The following is an 18,456-nucleotide window of genomic DNA, read 5'->3' as shown; positions in this document are numbered from 1 at the left end:
TTTTAAGCCTTTTTTTAGACTTAGAATGGGTATGATTCTCTAGACAAGATGAGCAAGATTACAGAAAAGACTCTATGTGTCTTTCAAAGAATGATACGAATCTCTAAATAAACAAAAGAAAAATACTCAAAGACTAAATGGAATTACAGTCTCACAAAAAGATAAACAATCACTCTGTCCAAGTGTCGATTCTGCCTGTCTACAGAAAGAAGACTTCCTTTGAAGGAAGTCTTACCACAGCTCCTGGCAAAAGAGAAGCAAAGGTAAGTTATACTGCAACTTCTGTCATGGTCTTCCCTATTCTAGCTACAACAAGACAAAGTTGTAGCATAGATGAGAGAGATCAGCATATCACTAGAGCTGCGGTCCAATCCAGGAACAATGCCAAGCTGAAGCTTGTCCAAAAGATCCAAGCACAGTTTCCGATACGTATGCTGGACTGCATTGTGAATCTGATTCTAAAATGTGGCTCTGTTTTCTAACACACACTAGCTCTAAAATAATCATGGCAAATAACTGCCTGGTTATGTTAGACACATAAAGTATTTTCAGGAGAAAGTCTGGAAAGACAGGCATGATCTAAAAAGCAAAACTAATAAACTCAGCACCTCCATCACAGAGAAACTTCCTTCACCTTGATCTAAAAACTCCTTTAAATCATAAGTACTTCTCTGGAAAATGGTTAACTTGTTTCTAGAAATACAAACTTTGCCTGGGTTGCAACTAAAAGCTCAATAGCAAATAAAGCCCCATAACTTAATCTGAAAATTGTGTATTTATCCTAGCCACAAGTATAACACCTGCAGTTGTTGAAAGCAAAATAAACAGACAATAAACATTATTTTCCTTTACTTTTGTTAAATTAGTCTACATTGACTGGTTTTTGTAAGAAGGATTTTTACAACAAATTCTTTTCTTTAAAAAAAAAAAGATGAATTCCTGTTAAGAATCTAATACAAAGACTTAAGGTGTTTGATCAAAACTGGAAAGTATTTTAATCAAATAAATGTCAAGGCAAACCAATAAAACATTTGAAGTCTATGTTGTGTTTTCCAAAAACAGGACGTTAGTAACTTCCAAATTTCATTTGACAATCAAGTTCATGCTTATATATATATTCCTGAAATGTTTAATGAGGTTAGCATATTGAAGGTTACCAGGTGATTCTCATACAAACTAAAATTCATAAGCTCACATAAGTAAGCAGACATTGCTTTGCCTGTAAACATATAGATATTTAATACATTAGGTATCTATATGAAATAATCCAAAACCTAAATATTGTCTTATGTTATTCTAATGCAATAAAATTTAACAGGTCAGAGATGGTTGTGGTATTTTATAGTACAGTGAATGGGTTGTGGCATCCAGAACACTATGTCTAGCGTTACAGGTCCCTGCTTTTTATCTCCTGACATATTTACTCTTTCCTAATCTCTTCATGTGCTCCATTAGTTACCTAATTGCATATGTACATATATATATAATTATCCACATTATGCAAGTGAGATCTGCCTAATGAAGCTATCATTTGGGAGATTTAAATGCATAACACACTGTAGGTCACTTCAGCAATATTTTAAGCACTACACTGTAAAAGAGAATTTGGCTAATCCCCATGTAAGCAACAGTGAGCAGCCAACTAAGAACTATGGCAGCTAAGCAATTTAAACCCCAAGTTAATACTTTAACCTTAGCTCACACTACTGAGCCTTTTAAAATTTTTTATCTTGGTAATGGCCTCAATTAATGTTGGAATGTCATTTAGATTTGCAACCTCAACACTCATTCTCCTTCCTTCAGTGATCTAAGCCAGGACATTCTAACATGCTTGACTGCAGTACTACATAGGCTGCTGGGCTTCATGAGGGATCAGATTTCTCTCCTAGTGCATTAGCTGTGTTGCAATAATAAAATTTTTAAAAGCCTGACATAATTTTGGAAATAGTTACAACAAATACAAGAGGCTCAAAGGGACTGACTGTAGGAAGTCTGCATCAGTTTGACTACTGCAAACATACAATCTCCATTTTAAGGATGGCTGCACCAGCAGAAGCTCCAACCTATTACCACTACAAAAAGTCAGGATCAAAACAGGACAAATCACCTGCTATCGCACCCATGGATGATCAAAGTTCGGCACCAACTGACAAGAAAGTATGTATGTTTTTTTTTTAACTCACGTTCACATGAATGTACTTTTGAATTTCACCATCAAATACTTACATCATCAGCTGCATATGCCACTTTTTCTGAAGAGTTTCTTTGCCTGTAAGGGAAAAAAAAAAAAAGGCCAATGGGGAAAAAAAGGTACCTTTCAAACAATAAGTGTTCCACCTAGCTGAGAAAAGCCCATGTTCAAAGTGCCTGAAGAGTACCTTTCAGAATTGCCAAGTACCCCATGTACATACTAACACCAGAGTTAACTGTGAATAAAAAACAAATTAAAGGGCAATCAAGCAAAATAATCTGCTTTAGAAAAGACATTCAGAACAAACCAAATCAAGACTAATTCACATGCAAGCCATTCTATTATTTTGAGATTGTAATGTGAGCTTGTAACAAGAGGCTTTCACTTTGGAACATTAAAGTGAAAAATACCTTCTTTTCAGGTATTTGTCCTTAATCTTGTATCCATTACTAGTCTAAACTCTGGCTGGAAATGCTGAGGTGTATAAATTTATTCATTTCTGTAAGTATTTGGAGAATCAGTCCCCAGTTATACAGTCTTATTTTAAAAAGTTTTATTTAAATTACTTTTTGATACATTAAGAAAAGTTACTCTTAACAATTTTTTTTGGCCCAGTCCATCCTGTTTTGCACTGCAAGTCAGCACCTGATTGCAATATACCATACTGCAGCAAAAACAGTGAGTGGGTTCCTTCCCAGCTATATCAAGCACAAGTTAATGCAAGTTTCTCTTTCACGCTCCTTGAAATATCCTGTCTGTAATTTTTGACATTATTTTAATTAAAACAATTCTATTTTTTTTAAGATTTGCCAAAAATTAATAAACTTTAAAACACTGAATGTACTCTTTCAGAATAACCAGCCAGTAAAAGTAAAATAAAGCCCCAAATCAGTTATTTACTGACAAAGCAAATTATAATGTTACTGGTTTCTAGCCACCCACCAAGGTTTCCCCTTCTTTCTTTCTTTCTTTGTGTATGTTTCAATCCCTATTTTCTTTCATGTTAGTCATCCATGGAGAATTTGGCTTGTTAAGCACATCTAATCTCTCTTTTCCTTTTGGATCTTGGAATATTTTGACACTTTGGTTACAGTAAACATATTATAAATTAGGGATGCAGAGCCAAGTTATACTGAAATAGAATTCCCAGCGTGTGTGCTGAGAGCCAATGTGTTCTACAGCATTACAAAACAACTGTAGTGCTGAGTGTGTTTCTCTGTGCACAGTTTCTGGCAGCTATTACATTACTGCATCCCAGAATTTGTACAGGATAGCAAATACACTCTAAACTGATTGCAGCTGTGTTTCTTCTGCCAAGATAGGGATAATCCTGGCTTGGCAGGACAGCTATGGCTTTCTATTGAGGTGGATATACTTTTAGACAGGGGGATGAAACTGGCTAAAGCCAATTTTGCAAGAGAAAGAAAACAGCAATTAGTTTTTATCATACTATATTGTCTCCACACACACACAAAACCAGAAAAATCAAGGACACAGTTGTTCTCACATAATTATAAGTACTGTTTTCACTGTATATTAATTATGAGTCATGTAAGATCTAAAACATCCAAAATAAATTACCTATCTTGTGATATCGAATGTCCAGCAGCATCATCAAAAGGTAGCAATGGTCGAATCCTGCAGTGGACTCTGATATTTCCTCTCAATTCCTAGGGTTAGAATATGGAGTTGTATTTAACACAAGCTGCTAGAGAGGACAGATACACTGGAATTTGCCAAACAGATATGAACATGTTTAAGAAAGCAGGTGTTTACGACATCATAGCCCTAGACGGTGTGGGAAGAAAAACAGAATCAATATAATTTGTCTTGGTAAGGTAGGAGAAAGTACTTGAGGAAGTATGAGAACTTCAGAGATCTGGAACTGTGTAGCCCTCTCCAGTTTATATGGGGAAAAAAAAAAAGGCTTTCAGTCCAAGACATTTTTCCCTTCCCTACCTTTTTCTCTTTCTCCTTACCTGAGCTTCTTCAGATACCTGTGTTAACTCAATAGACAAGATTACACACTCCATTTCTCTTCCTCCAGTCCTGAGCAAGATGTGGAATATAAAACATGTTGCACATTTTCCTCTCCACTGTGTGTTCCTACATGATTAAAAAAGCCAGCATCTGACTTTTCTCTGTAGGTTGCTCTAGACTTCAGTTTATCTCTTCCTTTTTGTTGATGATCATTTTTTCTTGTTTTGTATGACTGAAAACAGCTTGCCTTGTGACGCCTAGTGACCACTGTCATTTATGCCCCACTGCCCTGAGGAATATCCTTTCACTAAACTGCAACATAGGGCAGAGTTCAGAAGGTAAGTACTTTTTAACAAAGAGCTTCATTTTCCCAGGTAGGAAGTCTTTAAACAATTTTGTTTGAAGGTGGCTTGTGTTTCTAAAAATCAGATCCTGAATCAGGCAACCCAAAACTAGTCATTTGTGGGGGTGAGGAGGGAGAGTAAAGTTAAAGTTCATAAAGCAAAAAATTAATCCCAAATGAACCATCACTAATGTCTGAGCAGGATACATCTAGATATATTTGAAAAAAACAAAACACAACTATTTTGCAGTTTTAAGTTAATATTTTAAGATTTTAAAAAACTATTTCAGAAGCTTCAAATTTCAGAAGCTTCAAATTTAGAGACGAGGATGAAGAAAGTCAAGTTTTTTCCACTATTCAAAATGGATGGTACTCCTTAGAGCAGTATGTTGCACGAGCATTTGAAAGATCCTTGTGTAAAAAGGAAGGAGCAGTGGTGTTTATCGTAAGACAAATGTGTCTCAGCAAATAAATGTGTCATATATTGACAACTGGGGGAGGTGATACACCCAGGCAAAGAGGAAACTATGGGAATAATTTCAACAAAATAAGAAAATGTTCCATCATTAAATATACTTACAACCAAGCTGTTATGTAGAGCCCTCCTCTTCTGCTTTTCTTTCTCATATCTCTCTGTCACTTCTTGTAGAGACTGCTCAAGATCAAAAGCTTTTATCTGAAACACTAGAAGAAAGCAATTTCAAAGAAATAAACTCTGTAACTTTATAAAATTAATTTTGTAGCAGCACCTCATGAAATACAAACATGAACTTTTCCAACCGAATTTCAGTTAGGAGGGTTAGTTCTTGATTTAGTAGATGCCTCTGAAAAATCCCATCATAGCTCTTGCTTTGTGAAGCTACAGATAATTACCACGAGTACACATATGAAGACTTGAAAAACAATCAAAAATATAAAATAGTTAAAGGCAGTTCATATGTCTCAGTTTTTTCTAATACCCATGCTGTTCACCTCCAGCTCATAATGTTCTTCCACAAGTGCACATATGCAGGGGAAACATGATGTTACTAGTTGGGAAACAAAGTATGAGAGTTTCACTATAAAAAAATCCTTTTCTTGCATCCTGCATGTGGAGTGATAACACTAGCATGTTTTTGTTTGGAGAATCCTACACAAGTATGTTACCATAAATTGTCAAAAGGGCCTCTTATAGTCCCTGACCCCTGATCATACCATATTTTTCAAAACACAAGATTAGAATCCATTGATTATTTAAGTAATCTCCATAATAAGTATCTTCACTAACAAATTTTTGTACACACTTTTGAGTTCCCTAAGTCTCTTGACTAAGCAGTAAGGTAAAGCAATAGGTGCTAAGGGTAGTTTTCCATTATTCCAGTCTTGAAAGAAAAAAAAAATTATTAATTTGTTTCAATATTTAAGTGGTCTCTTCATGAGGATTTTGAGAAGCTAACTGGACATTATAGATTCAGTTAACTTAGTACCTAACTACTCATTTTTTCTTCCCTTTTTTTTTTTTTTTCTGACTAGCCCTTCTATAGTGAATATAACTGAAAACAGAAATCAACCCTGGGGTTTCCTAATTTGACACTAGGGCTTTTGAGCAACAGTCTCTAAAAAACTAGTCAAGTTGCTGCATTTAGCAGATGGTATTTTGATATTTGTAAAACTTGAACCATCAGTTTTAATGTCCATCTTCTGTAAAGCTTTAAGTGCAGCACAGAAAAACTTCTTGAAGCTTCACAGAGCAAGTTTCCTAATGCATAATTTATTTCTGAACATTTATTCTTTTTCTGAAAGTAGAGCCATATAGTTACAAACACTCATTTAACACTTTCCTAGTTGTCTACTTGGCATTAGCTGCAAGCTATTTAGGAGTTACATTTTCATCCTTAACCTAGGGACAGTCATTGGGTACATCTGTTTCAAAATACTTATTTTACATAGTCTTCATTATGCAAGTAGTTATCACATGCCTGTAGCACTTATAGATGTCCCTTTCCCCCATGCTTTGCCCATCTCATTGACCTGTATGGAAATTCTCTGGGAGCTGGGAATGCTGATTTTTCTGTTTAAACATTATTGATCCCAGTTAGGATCTTCATCAATAATCAGACTAACAGTGGTGATGTCTTGCAAACATATTCAGGATTGTAATGTTCCTTTAATCGACAGTCCTGGTTAGGAAGTCTTTCATTCCCTCCCATTCAGTGCTGCACCAGATCTTTTACCATGCTTGCACACCTGTTTCCACAGTCACACTGAGGTCTAAAAGCAATCCATCTTTCTGAGCAGTTTCTGTCCTGGATCAGCTCACTAATCTGTTTTGCATGTGGTTGCACAAACGGTTACACAAGCATAACAGAAAGTTCCATGAAAGGGACATGAAAAACTGGAGCATAACTTAGCACAGCCATAGCGTAACGGAGATATGGATGTGTAGCTGTCCACATAGCCCCCTGAGGTTTTTAATGTTTCTTGCCATAATAGATTTCATTTTAAAAAGGAGATCAATCTGATCATGTCTTCTAGGACAAGCAGGTATGATGCAATAGACTTAATTCCAAAACTTCTGAATTCAGCTATGTTTTATATCCTAGGCTATAACATTATTTTTAGCAGGGCCTATTGCAAAAACAAGGATTAATGGTCTTAAAACTAAAAGAGGGTTGATTTAGATTAGATATAAGAAAGGCAGTTTTTACAACGAGTGGTGAAATACTTGAACAGGCTGCCCAGCGAGGTGGTGGATACTCCATCCCTAGAAACTTTCAAGGTCAGATTGGATGGGGCTCTGAGAACTTGGTCTAGTTGAAGATGTCCCTGCTTACTGCAGGGGGGCTGGAACTAGGTGACCTTTTAAGGTCCCTTCCAACCCAAACCATTCTATGATCTGTGATTATTCTTTGAGCTTCAACAATATTTCTGCTGCTGGATCCAAGGTCCCTCTCCTCCTCAGATACTCACACTCAGAGGGAAATGCTTTCAACAGGCAGCTGAGCTGTTGAGACTCGCCTGCTGAGCTGAGAATAAAAGATGGTTGTAGTTCATGTTCCACAAACACATCTGCACAGTGCAGAGCTCAGCTTTCTCCAAAAGGAGCAAAATACGTAGGTGCTAGGATATGGGTAAAGTAAGAAATAAGCTCCTTACCCAATTTTCCCTCTTATCCAGCCCAGAGATAAAGTGTCCTAGAATTGCAAAGTATATCTAAGTCACTGGGCTGCAACAGCACAGATACTGTAATTTCCTCTTTCTGATAATATCTGCATGGTGAAGCAATCTAAAAAGTAATCTTAAATTTTTATAAATTCCTACCCTTCCAAAAATCTGTTGAATTACTGCATCTGTCTCAGTAGTATCCTTTGCAGTTGGGGGGCCATTATTTTTGGCAAAAGTGATAGCAGCCTTGTTTATGAGGGAAACAGGCCTATAACAATAACGTAATAGGCATTTCTCTCTCTTATGAACTGCTACTATTTGAATTTCAGTGGGAAAGGTGGAAGTAGCCTGGTTTTCAGACTGTGAATAAATATTTCTAAGTAAGGGACTACTCGGTTATTATAGGGAAGTTTTATAGTTTGCTGCATGTCAACTATAACCTTGACATTAACCTACTCAAATGCTTCTTCTATAATTCTCCCCCCTCATTTTCAATCTCTATTTTAAGATTAAACTGGTAATATATATTGTCTCCAGAATATATACTTAGGGCTTTCTGTCTACAAAAGATTATATGTAATTTAAGGATGGCAATTCCAACTGTCATATTTAACCTTAACAATAGAATCTCCATCTTAAACATGACAGAGACCCGAAAAACAGCGAAATTGAAAACAAAACTCATCCACCAAAGTACCAACACACTATTTTGTTACAGGCAGGGAAGCTTCTCCTGCTTATGATCTCATAGAACAATATATCATGAAGTGAAAATTGAGAACAGTCAACAGGAATTACTAGTTATTTACACCACAACAGATCAAGTGCCATATCCAATCTGCTATCTGTTCATTTAGCCCCCTGCTTCAATAAGGGAAACATTCACTTTTAGATAAAGTTCATTTTCCACTTTGTTTCTTTTCTGTTTTAAAGATACCTTGATTGAGCATTTTCTCTACGTGGACAATACAATAAATAAATCAATTTTAACCATAACTTAGTGCATTACAGGGCCAAGTGCTGTAAACATCTAACACCAAGAATGCTCTTTGTCGCTATTGACATGAGGAGTCCCATCAGAATCAAATCAGTCCCAAAACGAAATGTTTCAACCAAAAAGTAAAGCAGGACAAAACCAAATCTTTTAAATGGCAACACATGGGTATCAGAGCATCACACAGGGTCTCTGATTACATTGTTTATTTGTTGTTAGTTCATCAGGTTGCTAAGCTTCAATAGAAGCTCTGTATGTGTCATGTGCTTCTCAGCCCTGGTAGAAGTTCCACCAGAATCAAGGATATTGAAAGCAAGTGCAGAGATCCATGTCATGAGATCCACGTGACCAATGCACATAGCCCTCAGTGAGGAGGGCAGAGAGCACCAGTGTCTGCTGGGTCTCCTCCAAGAACAAAGAAGCACTTGAATTCCAAAACAGTAGTCCAGGTGGTGTTATTATCTACAGTCTAGCAAGTGGAACTAGGTTTTGATTTGGAAGTAATTTTTTTTTTTCTGTAAATACACAGAAATATTAAAAATCCAGTCTATCCTAATTTCAGGCAGTGTTTTCAGAAATCTCTGAAATCATCCAAGTCCTCTTCTGGTACAGTCAAAAGGAGACAAATTTCAGCTTCATAAAGCAACACATTCTTTATTTGGCTATTCTAAAATAGTCAAGATTATCACGCCTTGAGAACTCCAGTTTAGAAATGTTACAGCTGAGCCAACTCAGCAACAGTCTAATAGCAGCTGCAATCCTAAAAAAGGCTAAATCTCTGCAGAGTATTTGCACTCTTTCTAACTCATCAGAACTCCTTGACGATCTAAGGTCAAACAAGAAACAAGTGCTACAATTTCAGTGACACGTTTCAAAAGATCAAACTCAACCTTTTAATGTTAGTAACATTTAACAATTATATTGTTGGTGTTAGGTGTTCAAAATATAAGTGCAACGAGTCTTACTTTGCATTGCTTCATTTTGCAGCTGTACCCCTTGGACTGCTGCCAAAACTTGGTAAAGACAAGTCTTGCTTTGACGCCGAAACTCTTTTGAAAGCTCAAGAGCAAATGAATGGAGGCTCTTCAGGTCTTGCTTAAGCCTCTTCTCGGCAAGAAGAAAAATATGTTGTAAAGACACAAAAACAGCAGTTAAGAAGAATCAATATAACAACACAAATAATTATGGTGAGATATTACAGGCAGGAAGAACTCTCTACTTGATGAAAGGAAGTCTTCAGGAGTATGTCTTTCAGCATGTTTAGAGAAGGACCTTGCAAGACATTTAGCAATGTTATTTCCTAAAAAATGTCAGCAAGACTATATGGATCCTTACCATCTTATCCTACATATTTTGACTTTAACTCAGTGTATACCAAGTCTCTTTCTTATTTCATCAGACAAACATAAGTGTGTGTGAGCATGTGTGTCTTCTGTTCACTTATAGGACACGTTCAGAATTAGCAATGAAAAGCTGTGATCCATATATCCTTTCCTGCATTCATTTTCCACCCTTTGATCAGGAGATACTTGCTAAGATTCAATCTAAGTCATTTCTTAAGTAAGCTAGTTCTATACCTTCTTATGAGGATAGACGTATTTTGAAAAGATCAGAAACCTTTATTGTTCAGAAATTTATTTGTACTATGGACATAACTCAGCATAAGATACGTAATAAGACTTTAAAATGTTTATAAGATGGGCTTATATTCACTTACAAGTACGAATAAATAAAAACAAATTGACCTGATTTTAGGATTAGTAGACTTCTTGACATCTAAGTCAACCAACATGTAAAACCATTTGTAAGATGAACTTAACAATACCTTATCTAACAGAAGCACTCTGGTGTTTCATTAGTCAGCCTGGTACAAAGTATCACATATTCTGTGACATTTTATTTTTCCAACTATAGTACTGGCCTCAAATTAATCAACTAGTTTCAATGATAAAAAGGCAATCTTACGGGACAAAATCACTGTATTTCTTACTCTCAAATGCCACAGAGTGTAACTGGGAAGAAGTATTTTTTTGTTATTACAGGTATAGGATTACCATTCATCTAGACTTTTATTTGGAGAGCTTTGCTCTTTTCTAGCATTCATTGATGTCTAATAGTAAACCATCTCAATTCATTACTATTGCATCACAAGCCGTTCTAGCTAGCCTAAAATGTAAAACACGACTACAAAATTTACTGAGCAGAATCACTGTATTTAGAATAGAACTGAATAGTTCAGTTGGAAGGGACCTACAGTGATCATCTAATCCAACTATGCTACAATTAAGCTGCATCTCTCTGCCTTTTAAGAATCAGATTTTTTCCAGAAATACTTTTCAGTCATTTTATGCAGCCAGTCAGTGCTGCCCTGAGAAAAGCTGACATTTGTTTGTGTCCCTTAAAGGAACTCAATACTCTACAGAGTAACTTAATGAATAAGTACTTCAGTAAAGGAAAATACTACAGCACTGGCATTGGGAGAACAGTTTCTGTCTCTTTGATGCATAGTTAAGGAAACCTGAGTGAGCATACAGCAAACTCTTGTGAGAGAGTGTCTCTCGTGAGGTCTGACAGATCAGAACTCTTAGTAATCAATGGAACTCTCCAGTGCTTTTTTTAAGGATCTATCTGGTTAAAGTATATCACAATTATTATTTTTTAGAGGATGTCTACATGATAATCAAATCAGGAATTGAAAAGGCTTTGATTACAAAAATATCTAGCTTGGGTATTGACAGCAGCGTGTATGTAAGATCCTGGAGCTCAGGAGCAGCCACTTTTAGCAGCCTCTCAGGTGACTTTGCAGCCCATTGCTGCAAAACCATTTAACAACAGCTACACCTCAATGCAAGCTCTGCTGTGAATACAGTAAAGCCACAGATCAGGTTCATATCGGACCATTTTCTGTGTTTTGCTATACTTGATAAAAATGTAAATGTTTAGGGCATAGATTACGCATACATTATTACCAAATGTCTTTACCTTTATTGCTCTGTGCAGCTGGGTTACAAGAAAACTCCTCTGCAATTTCTGCTGCCCACCGCGAGCAGCGTAGAGCTGCAATACTTCATTGGTGCTTCTTCCAGCCAACCCTTGATACTATTAAAAAAAAACCAAAAACAAACAAACAAACAAAAAACCACCAAAAAATCACTTTAAAACACTCATGTTTCCTGTTGCATTCTGTCCCCTTTGTCTCTGTAAACACTTGTAACTCTGAAATCTGCAAACTGCAAATCTGATTACAATGGAATATTGTCAATACATAATTTCTTTGCTTTTACCTTTTTCTGAAGCATGTGAAGAATCACCTTATGGTAACTAGCTAACATCACATAGTTCTACTTTCTTAGGGTGGCAAACCTGAGCACCAGACTACTAAAATGCTTTTGCAGTACCTAACCCCTCTTACTTATACTTGAGGTGGATCTAAAGGGTTAAAATTGTGTCTTCACTTAGCAAAAAGGGCTGGTTACAGAGGTGGATTAAGTGTCTCCTGGAAACTAGATTTAAGGTAGAAAGCACTCTGGAAGGGCATAAAACAGAACACACATACAGGGGTTGACTTCTAAAGTCCTGAAGGAGCTGATAATACACAACCCCCAGCTTAGTGTCCATTGCTCCAGCCTCCTGACAACACCGACTGCATTACACTGTGTAGGGTTGTAATGGTGCAAAACTCTGCCAATAAAGCCCTATGCTGGGTCTTCAGAGATCAAAGCAACCAAAGCAATTTTTAAAGCATGTGGAGAAGAATGCTTCCTAGCAAGTCTAAAATTACCTATTATGAAAAAGCAATTTTTATGGCCAAGTTTTTTTGGGGTATTTTTTGAGATGTTGAATTGAAAAGTAAAATAGAAATAGTACAATTTTAAATATTTACAGGAACGAACACAATAAAAAAAAAGAAATCCCTGTAGAGATTTCTTATGAAATTCTGCAATATGGAAGAATCAGTATTCCATTAAAAAATGCATTTTTGTCATTTACTGACAGTGCTGGTGCTTAAAATGAGCTGCAACTTCTTCACCCACATTCCCCAGTACTAATTGCCTCTTCCTTTATTTTTGAAATGCACTTGTCTCTTGCATAGACTTATTTCCTACTTTATTCACACCATACATTCTGCAACTGCAGTTTCCCATTATTCAAATTAGCAAAACATAGAAGAGTACAACAAAAGACATGAAAGAGCTAAACCTACTCACATAATGAGTTTAATTCCAATAACCTGATAACATTAGGTAAAAATTAAACATTTAATTGCAGTTTAGCTACAGATGATATCAGCAAAAACAACAATACAATGTCCTGGTGCTGTAAGGACAAAAAAATATTATATTTTCAAAAAAAGTACTTGACTTATCTAAACCAATGTTTTCATGTGGCTTTTTCACCTTCACAAAGCATGCAGTTTCCATTTACAAATGCAACTGGAGACCCTGCACAACTATGCACCACCTTAGCACTAATATAAGAAGTTCTTAAACGGACCAAAAATAGCAGGAAGAGATTATTTTAAAAAAAAAATTCTCATTTTCTTTTTGTTACAAGCTTTAAGCTCCCAGAAATTGAGACTAATTCTATACAGTGTTTATACATTCTTTTACTCTGAGGCTTTTCAAGACTCATGTTACTCAAATGTAATATTTACAAACAATTTGACAAAAATGCACCCAAGCAGCACACCAGAATTAGTATCTCTAATCACACATGAAAAGTTAAGCTTATACATAAGCAATTGCAATACTCAAGCATCATTACTAAATAAGCTTAAGCTAGTTAAAACCTACTTTTAACATCTAATCTGCACCATCTGCACAGATTCCCCTTGACCCTCCATATTTTCCAACACTAGCAATAAAAGCAGAATAGTCGACTGCTGGTCATTGCAGTCACCCTCTCATTGCTTCCACTATCAAGTTTATCTTTATTGTAAATGTTTCCTTGGTTTTGAGGTTCTCTCCATTAAAATAGTTTTAGCATTCATCAGAGCTGTTCACAGGCCAGAACTGCAAATCTGTGCTCGTGCCTAGAAGCAAAAAATCGACTGTAAAACTTTTTATAGTCAGCTTTATTATAAACAGAAGTGAAACTGAACTACTTAATAGGGTTCTCCAAAGTGAAATCTCAGTTTTGCAATTGGATCCGCTCTAGCAGACCTGGCTTTATGTAAGGAAGGCTGCAGGATCAGGACCTCAAGGACAGCTAACAAAAGCAAGGGGCGTGCAGGTAGATAAACACATTTCCAAATAGACAAAAGGAAGCCTACCAAGAAAGACTCTGATTTCGTATGTTCACTAACAACCCTTACAATATGCTGCTAGGATAAAAATATACTGGGCCGCAGAACTCAGTGGAAGTGCTGCAATTCATCACTGTCTCAAGGATATAAGGGAAGGTCTATAGCAAGAGATAACTGATACAGCCTACAGACAAATATCTACACTGCAAATCCTAATTTATGGCAATCCTCATAAGTTTGTCTCCAAAGATCCCTAACTCGCTTCAGCCAAAATGAATCCAATTAGCTTTTACAAGTTAAGAATGAGACCTCTGTTAACCCTGGTCACTGTGACTGAACTTGTTACAGCTCAATCACCAGGGCAGCTCCACCAGCAGCAGATCTGAAGGGTCATGGACTGACAGCCAAGGGCAGCAGCTTCTCTCACCAGCACAGCTGGTGAAATGCTGGGAGATACTGTGCAACATTGCACAACCTTAAATAATACTAATTTCAATTACCATTGTTTTACATAGTCTTCAATTACGGTAAAACTATTTCATAGATTTCAGTTTAGCTCATGTTTTTAGATTGCTGGGGCAAATTAATCAGGAAGAAGTGACTCTTTAAAGTATATTTAAATAACTGCCTGAGTAGAAACATCAGTGCAAGGTTAATTCCAAAGTATTTCCAGAAATCATTTGATTTTGTTTCTGACTGGTCCTCAAGTGTCTGTAAGTGTTCACATCTTTCATCACATTTTTCAATAAAATTAAGCAGTGTTCTATTTGAAAAATAAGGCTTCATTATCTAAAACACCGGCAACTCCTTCCTATGTCCAAAGTACCTTACTGACTAGAAAAGTTTATCTCTTATGCTTGTGAAGGTAAAAATTAATCAGATAAAATACTTAAGGCTTTCAGTGAATATTAGAAGGCAGAAAAAAAAATATAAACATTTTCTCAGAATAAATTACAGTGGTCTTCTGTATACCTAGCAAATCTCATTTGAGATGTACCATCTGCTTCAAGTCACATGTTGAAAAATGTTAAACCCACTTTTATCCATGGGTGTTAACAAACCCACAGGGAGGGTAAATGGCTTTCTTGAGGTCACAAAACCAGTTAATGTTTCAGCCCAGAGTAGAAACTCTTGGCCAAGAGTTTGTATCATCACTAGTACTCGCAGCTGGCTCTGCTCTAGCAGGATAGACCTATATTCAAAATTCTTTACAGCTCTGAGATCTTAACCCTGATGGCCCTAGACATCATCACAGGCAGCTCCTTATTTCAATAATGGTCTAGGTAAACAGCCTAAGCTTCTGTAGAAGGATATAAGGAAATGAGGACATCCAGTTGTTGCTGTGTGCTCCATGACACAGTACGTGAGCAACACTACCTCATCTTTTCCAGACGAGTGTAACACTAGTGCTGTGAAGACACACAACCTGGCATCTCTGGTAAGTCTACTCACAATGAAATGTCGTTCCTGCTCTCTACGAACAGTCCTTTTCAAAGCATTGTCCTAATTGCATCTAAAAAGTCTTCCTGAAAAATCTACCACTGTGTTTCAGACAAACATGTTCCCTCCAAGAAGAAAGCAATATTCCATATTAAACATTTGCAGAGTCATTCCTTCAGTTCAGTTTTATAAATTTAAAACAATAGCAAATATTTAACTTTGAGACAACTCCTAGTTACATAATCGGTCTTTCATTATGATTTTGAAAAGAAAAGAAATGCTGAGCCTTTATCCCTTTACAGATTTTCCCAACTGGTAAAAACTGCAAAACCTGAAAATGGGAAGGCAGATTTCAGTGTCTTTTTTTTTTTTTTTTTTAATTTCCTAAGAATTCTTTTTGAAAAAAATAACCAATAGTCACCTCTGCAAGTTTTAGATGAAGAGCAGCATTTTCAGTTTCCAGGACAACTATTCTTTCTTCTTTGGCCTAAGGAAGAAAACACACCCAACCCCCCCCCAAAAGTAAGAATTAATCAGATTAATTTAATTGAGATGATAATTAAATGGTACTCAGACTCATTCAGTCTGATTAACATTATTTCATTATGACAGTTTTCATTATTACATTCCACTGCTTCTCAATCTTCTGATATCAAAGGACTACCTAGCCTCAATCTCCTAATCACAATAAGATTCGTATACAAGCTCGCAAAAATCAGGATAAACTCTTAAGAGTCCTTTATTTCTATCCTTTCTGTCATTTTGCCTGCTTGTGTGGGAATGAACAGGTACACAATGTAAACCCCTCTTGCTTTATGAAACCACCCCCACGGCATTTTCCAAAGCTGTGGTTATCAGAGAAGCGCTATTTTATTTACTTGTACATAACCAAGTAAGTTTCCATTTCCAAGGCAGCACTGTTAGAAGCTTTCCATGGTGTGGCGGCCAGACTATTCCTGAGCACAGGTGCCATCTCCCACAAGCGCCGGGCTCGAGGGAAGGCGGGAGCGCCGCTCGCCGCTCTGGCACCCCATTTCTATCCCAACCCCAGCTGGAGCAGCCTCTCTAGCTTGTCGAGCGGCCCAACAAGCATCCCCACGCTGCCGGACTCAGGCTCCTCGCCTGGAGCCCACTTTTACCGGGAAAGGGCGGGATCGGGGAGCGCCCACCGCGACCCCGTCGCACGTGCCGGGTGGCAGGCCCCGCCCCCCAACCGCCCCAGCCCCGCCCCCGCTCCTCACGCGCAACTGCTGCTCCAGCTGCCGCAGGCGCTGCGCCCACACGGAGCCCGGGTCGAGCCCACGCCGCGGCCGCATCGTCCTCCCCGCGCCCACGCCCAGGCGGAGCAGGAGCTGCCCCGGCCCCGGCTCCAGCGGGGATTTAACCCGGGACGCGGCCGGCGCGGCGGAGTGGCTGCCATGGCGACGGGCCCGCCCCCTTCCCGCCCTGCAATTGGCTGGATGAGCGCCAGCACCGCCCCCAGCCCCTCCCGGTCCGTGAGTGGCAGGGCAGCCCACCAATCCTCGAGCAGGGAGGGGACGGGGCGGGGAGGCGCCCGGCACCCGTGAGGGAGGGCGCCCCCAGCAGGGCTGGGGGGGTTCTGCGCTCGCTTCGGGCTTGGCCGGGCGGGCAGCGGGCTGATGTCCACGGGCACCGGGGGATCCCTCCCCTACTGCGTTCCTGGCATAAGTGACAGTAGAGGTCCATATCCATCATCCAGAGGGGCTGGGGGGATCCTACCACCTGCACCGGCTCTTGGGATAAAGGGACCTCTGAGGCCAAGGCAGAGGATTAGGACAGGGAGCGCAGGAACAGAAGGGAGGCCTGGTGCTCCCAAGGCTGGTGTGAGGCTCCCTGGTCCCTGGGCCCAGGGGTGCAAACCTCACACCACCAAAAAGGGCGAGGAGGAGGAGGAGAAGGACAGGGCTGAGAGCTCTGATATTGGCTACGGGATTTCTCGCTGCGAGCAGTTGGTGCTGTGTGCTATGGGCTGAGGCCCCAAAGGCCACAAAGAAGATTAAGGGATATGAACATCTGCTACACCGGGTGTGCTGGGAACTGTGCAGCCTGGAGGATGGGAAGGCTGAGTGGGATCCAGTCAATATGTATAGAAACCTGATTGGAGAGCATGAACACCACTGCACCTCGGGGTAGGAGTGTAAGGGTAGTGGGAGGGTGGTCAAACACTGGCACAGGGTGGCTGAAGAGGTTATGGAGTCTCCATCCTTGGAGCTACTCAAATCCCAATTACCTGTAGCTAACCCTGCTTTGGGCAGGATGATGCACCAGAGAGGTCTGTTTATTAACTGTGAATACAGCCCGTGTTAGGGCTGGACTTAAGACAAGGACAAAGCCTGCGGGTTCAGCTGGTGTGGGAGTCCTGAGAGGCTGCCCAAGACAGGAGCTATTCATCCAGGCTGTGGTTGGGGTCTCACACTAATGAATACATGACATACATTAGTAATATTCCTTAGTGCTCTACTGTATTGCACTGAATGATTAACACGATCTTGAAAGCAGTCATAATACCATTTGACTATAAAATGCCAGAGATAAACATGTCAGCTTCTTGGAAGCGGGAAATAGCACTATTTTTGCACTACAGTTGCTTAGGGGTTTTTAAACCAAAACCAACATGATAATTACAGAAGAATCCAGTTCTGCAAAATAGAGGTCTCAGGTTACTGTCTATTGAACATGGCAAATGTGCTCTCATACAGCAGTAGAAAATCCAAAGACAAAGCAGTGAATCTCTCCATGTCTGCCACAAAGGGATAGCAATCCTTTCCAGAGGAACCCAGATGCAAGCCATCTATCATAGACCAAACCAAACACCCCTGTGCATCTCCATCCACTGTCTTCTGTGATGCTGCAACTTCAACAAGTTATTATGATCTGTAGCCTCAGTTTAAAAAAGAGACCCAGCTGGCTGGTTGCAGTTGGGTTTGGGATACAAGAACGTAACTCAGTGGTTTGTCCTTGCAACTAGTTCTGCGTTGCTGGAAAAATGAGAACTGACAAATGGATAAAGGCTAAAAAAAGAGTTCAAAAGTGCTGCAATGCTGTGGATGTTACAAGATGTTGGCACTAAGTAAGGCAGACAGGATTTTATCAACATC

At 38.8% G+C, this 18,456-nt stretch overlaps 1 protein-coding gene across 2 annotated transcripts in view; it reads right to left on the bottom strand.

Annotated features, from left to right (window-relative positions):
- Positions 1–16,819, bottom strand: part of KIF25 (kinesin family member 25) — a 41,021-nt gene extending 24,202 nt beyond the window's left edge. Inside the window, exons 1-7 of one of the 2 annotated variants that reach the window (XM_027889132.1) lie at positions 16,579–16,819; positions 15,759–15,824; positions 11,635–11,751; positions 9,618–9,756; positions 5,095–5,198; positions 3,773–3,861; positions 2,227–2,269 (exon numbers count right to left, since the gene is read on the bottom strand). In XM_027889132.1, the coding sequence (XP_027744933.1) occupies positions 2,227–2,269; positions 3,773–3,861; positions 5,095–5,198; positions 9,618–9,756; positions 11,635–11,751; positions 15,759–15,824; positions 16,579–16,653 (633 nt within the window). In that variant the 5' untranslated portion in view covers positions 16,654–16,819. Of the gene's footprint in view, positions 1–2,226; positions 2,270–3,772; positions 3,862–5,094; positions 5,199–9,617; positions 9,757–11,634; positions 11,752–15,126; positions 15,457–15,758; positions 15,825–16,578 lie in introns of those variants that run through there. The other variant, XM_027889133.1, reaches the window with a different exon arrangement.
- Between the last annotated feature and the right edge of the window lie 1,637 nt (positions 16,820–18,456).

The sequence above is a fragment of the Empidonax traillii genome, unplaced genomic scaffold (genome assembly GCF_003031625.1).
Source record: "Empidonax traillii isolate 1590-97213 ecotype Southwest subspecies unplaced genomic scaffold, ASM303162v1 scaffold254:size1037790, whole genome shotgun sequence".
Lineage (NCBI taxonomy): Eukaryota > Metazoa > Chordata > Aves > Passeriformes > Tyrannidae > Empidonax > Empidonax traillii.
Note: the sequence above shows the minus strand (reverse complement) of the source record. Positions and strands in the feature narration are given on the sequence as shown.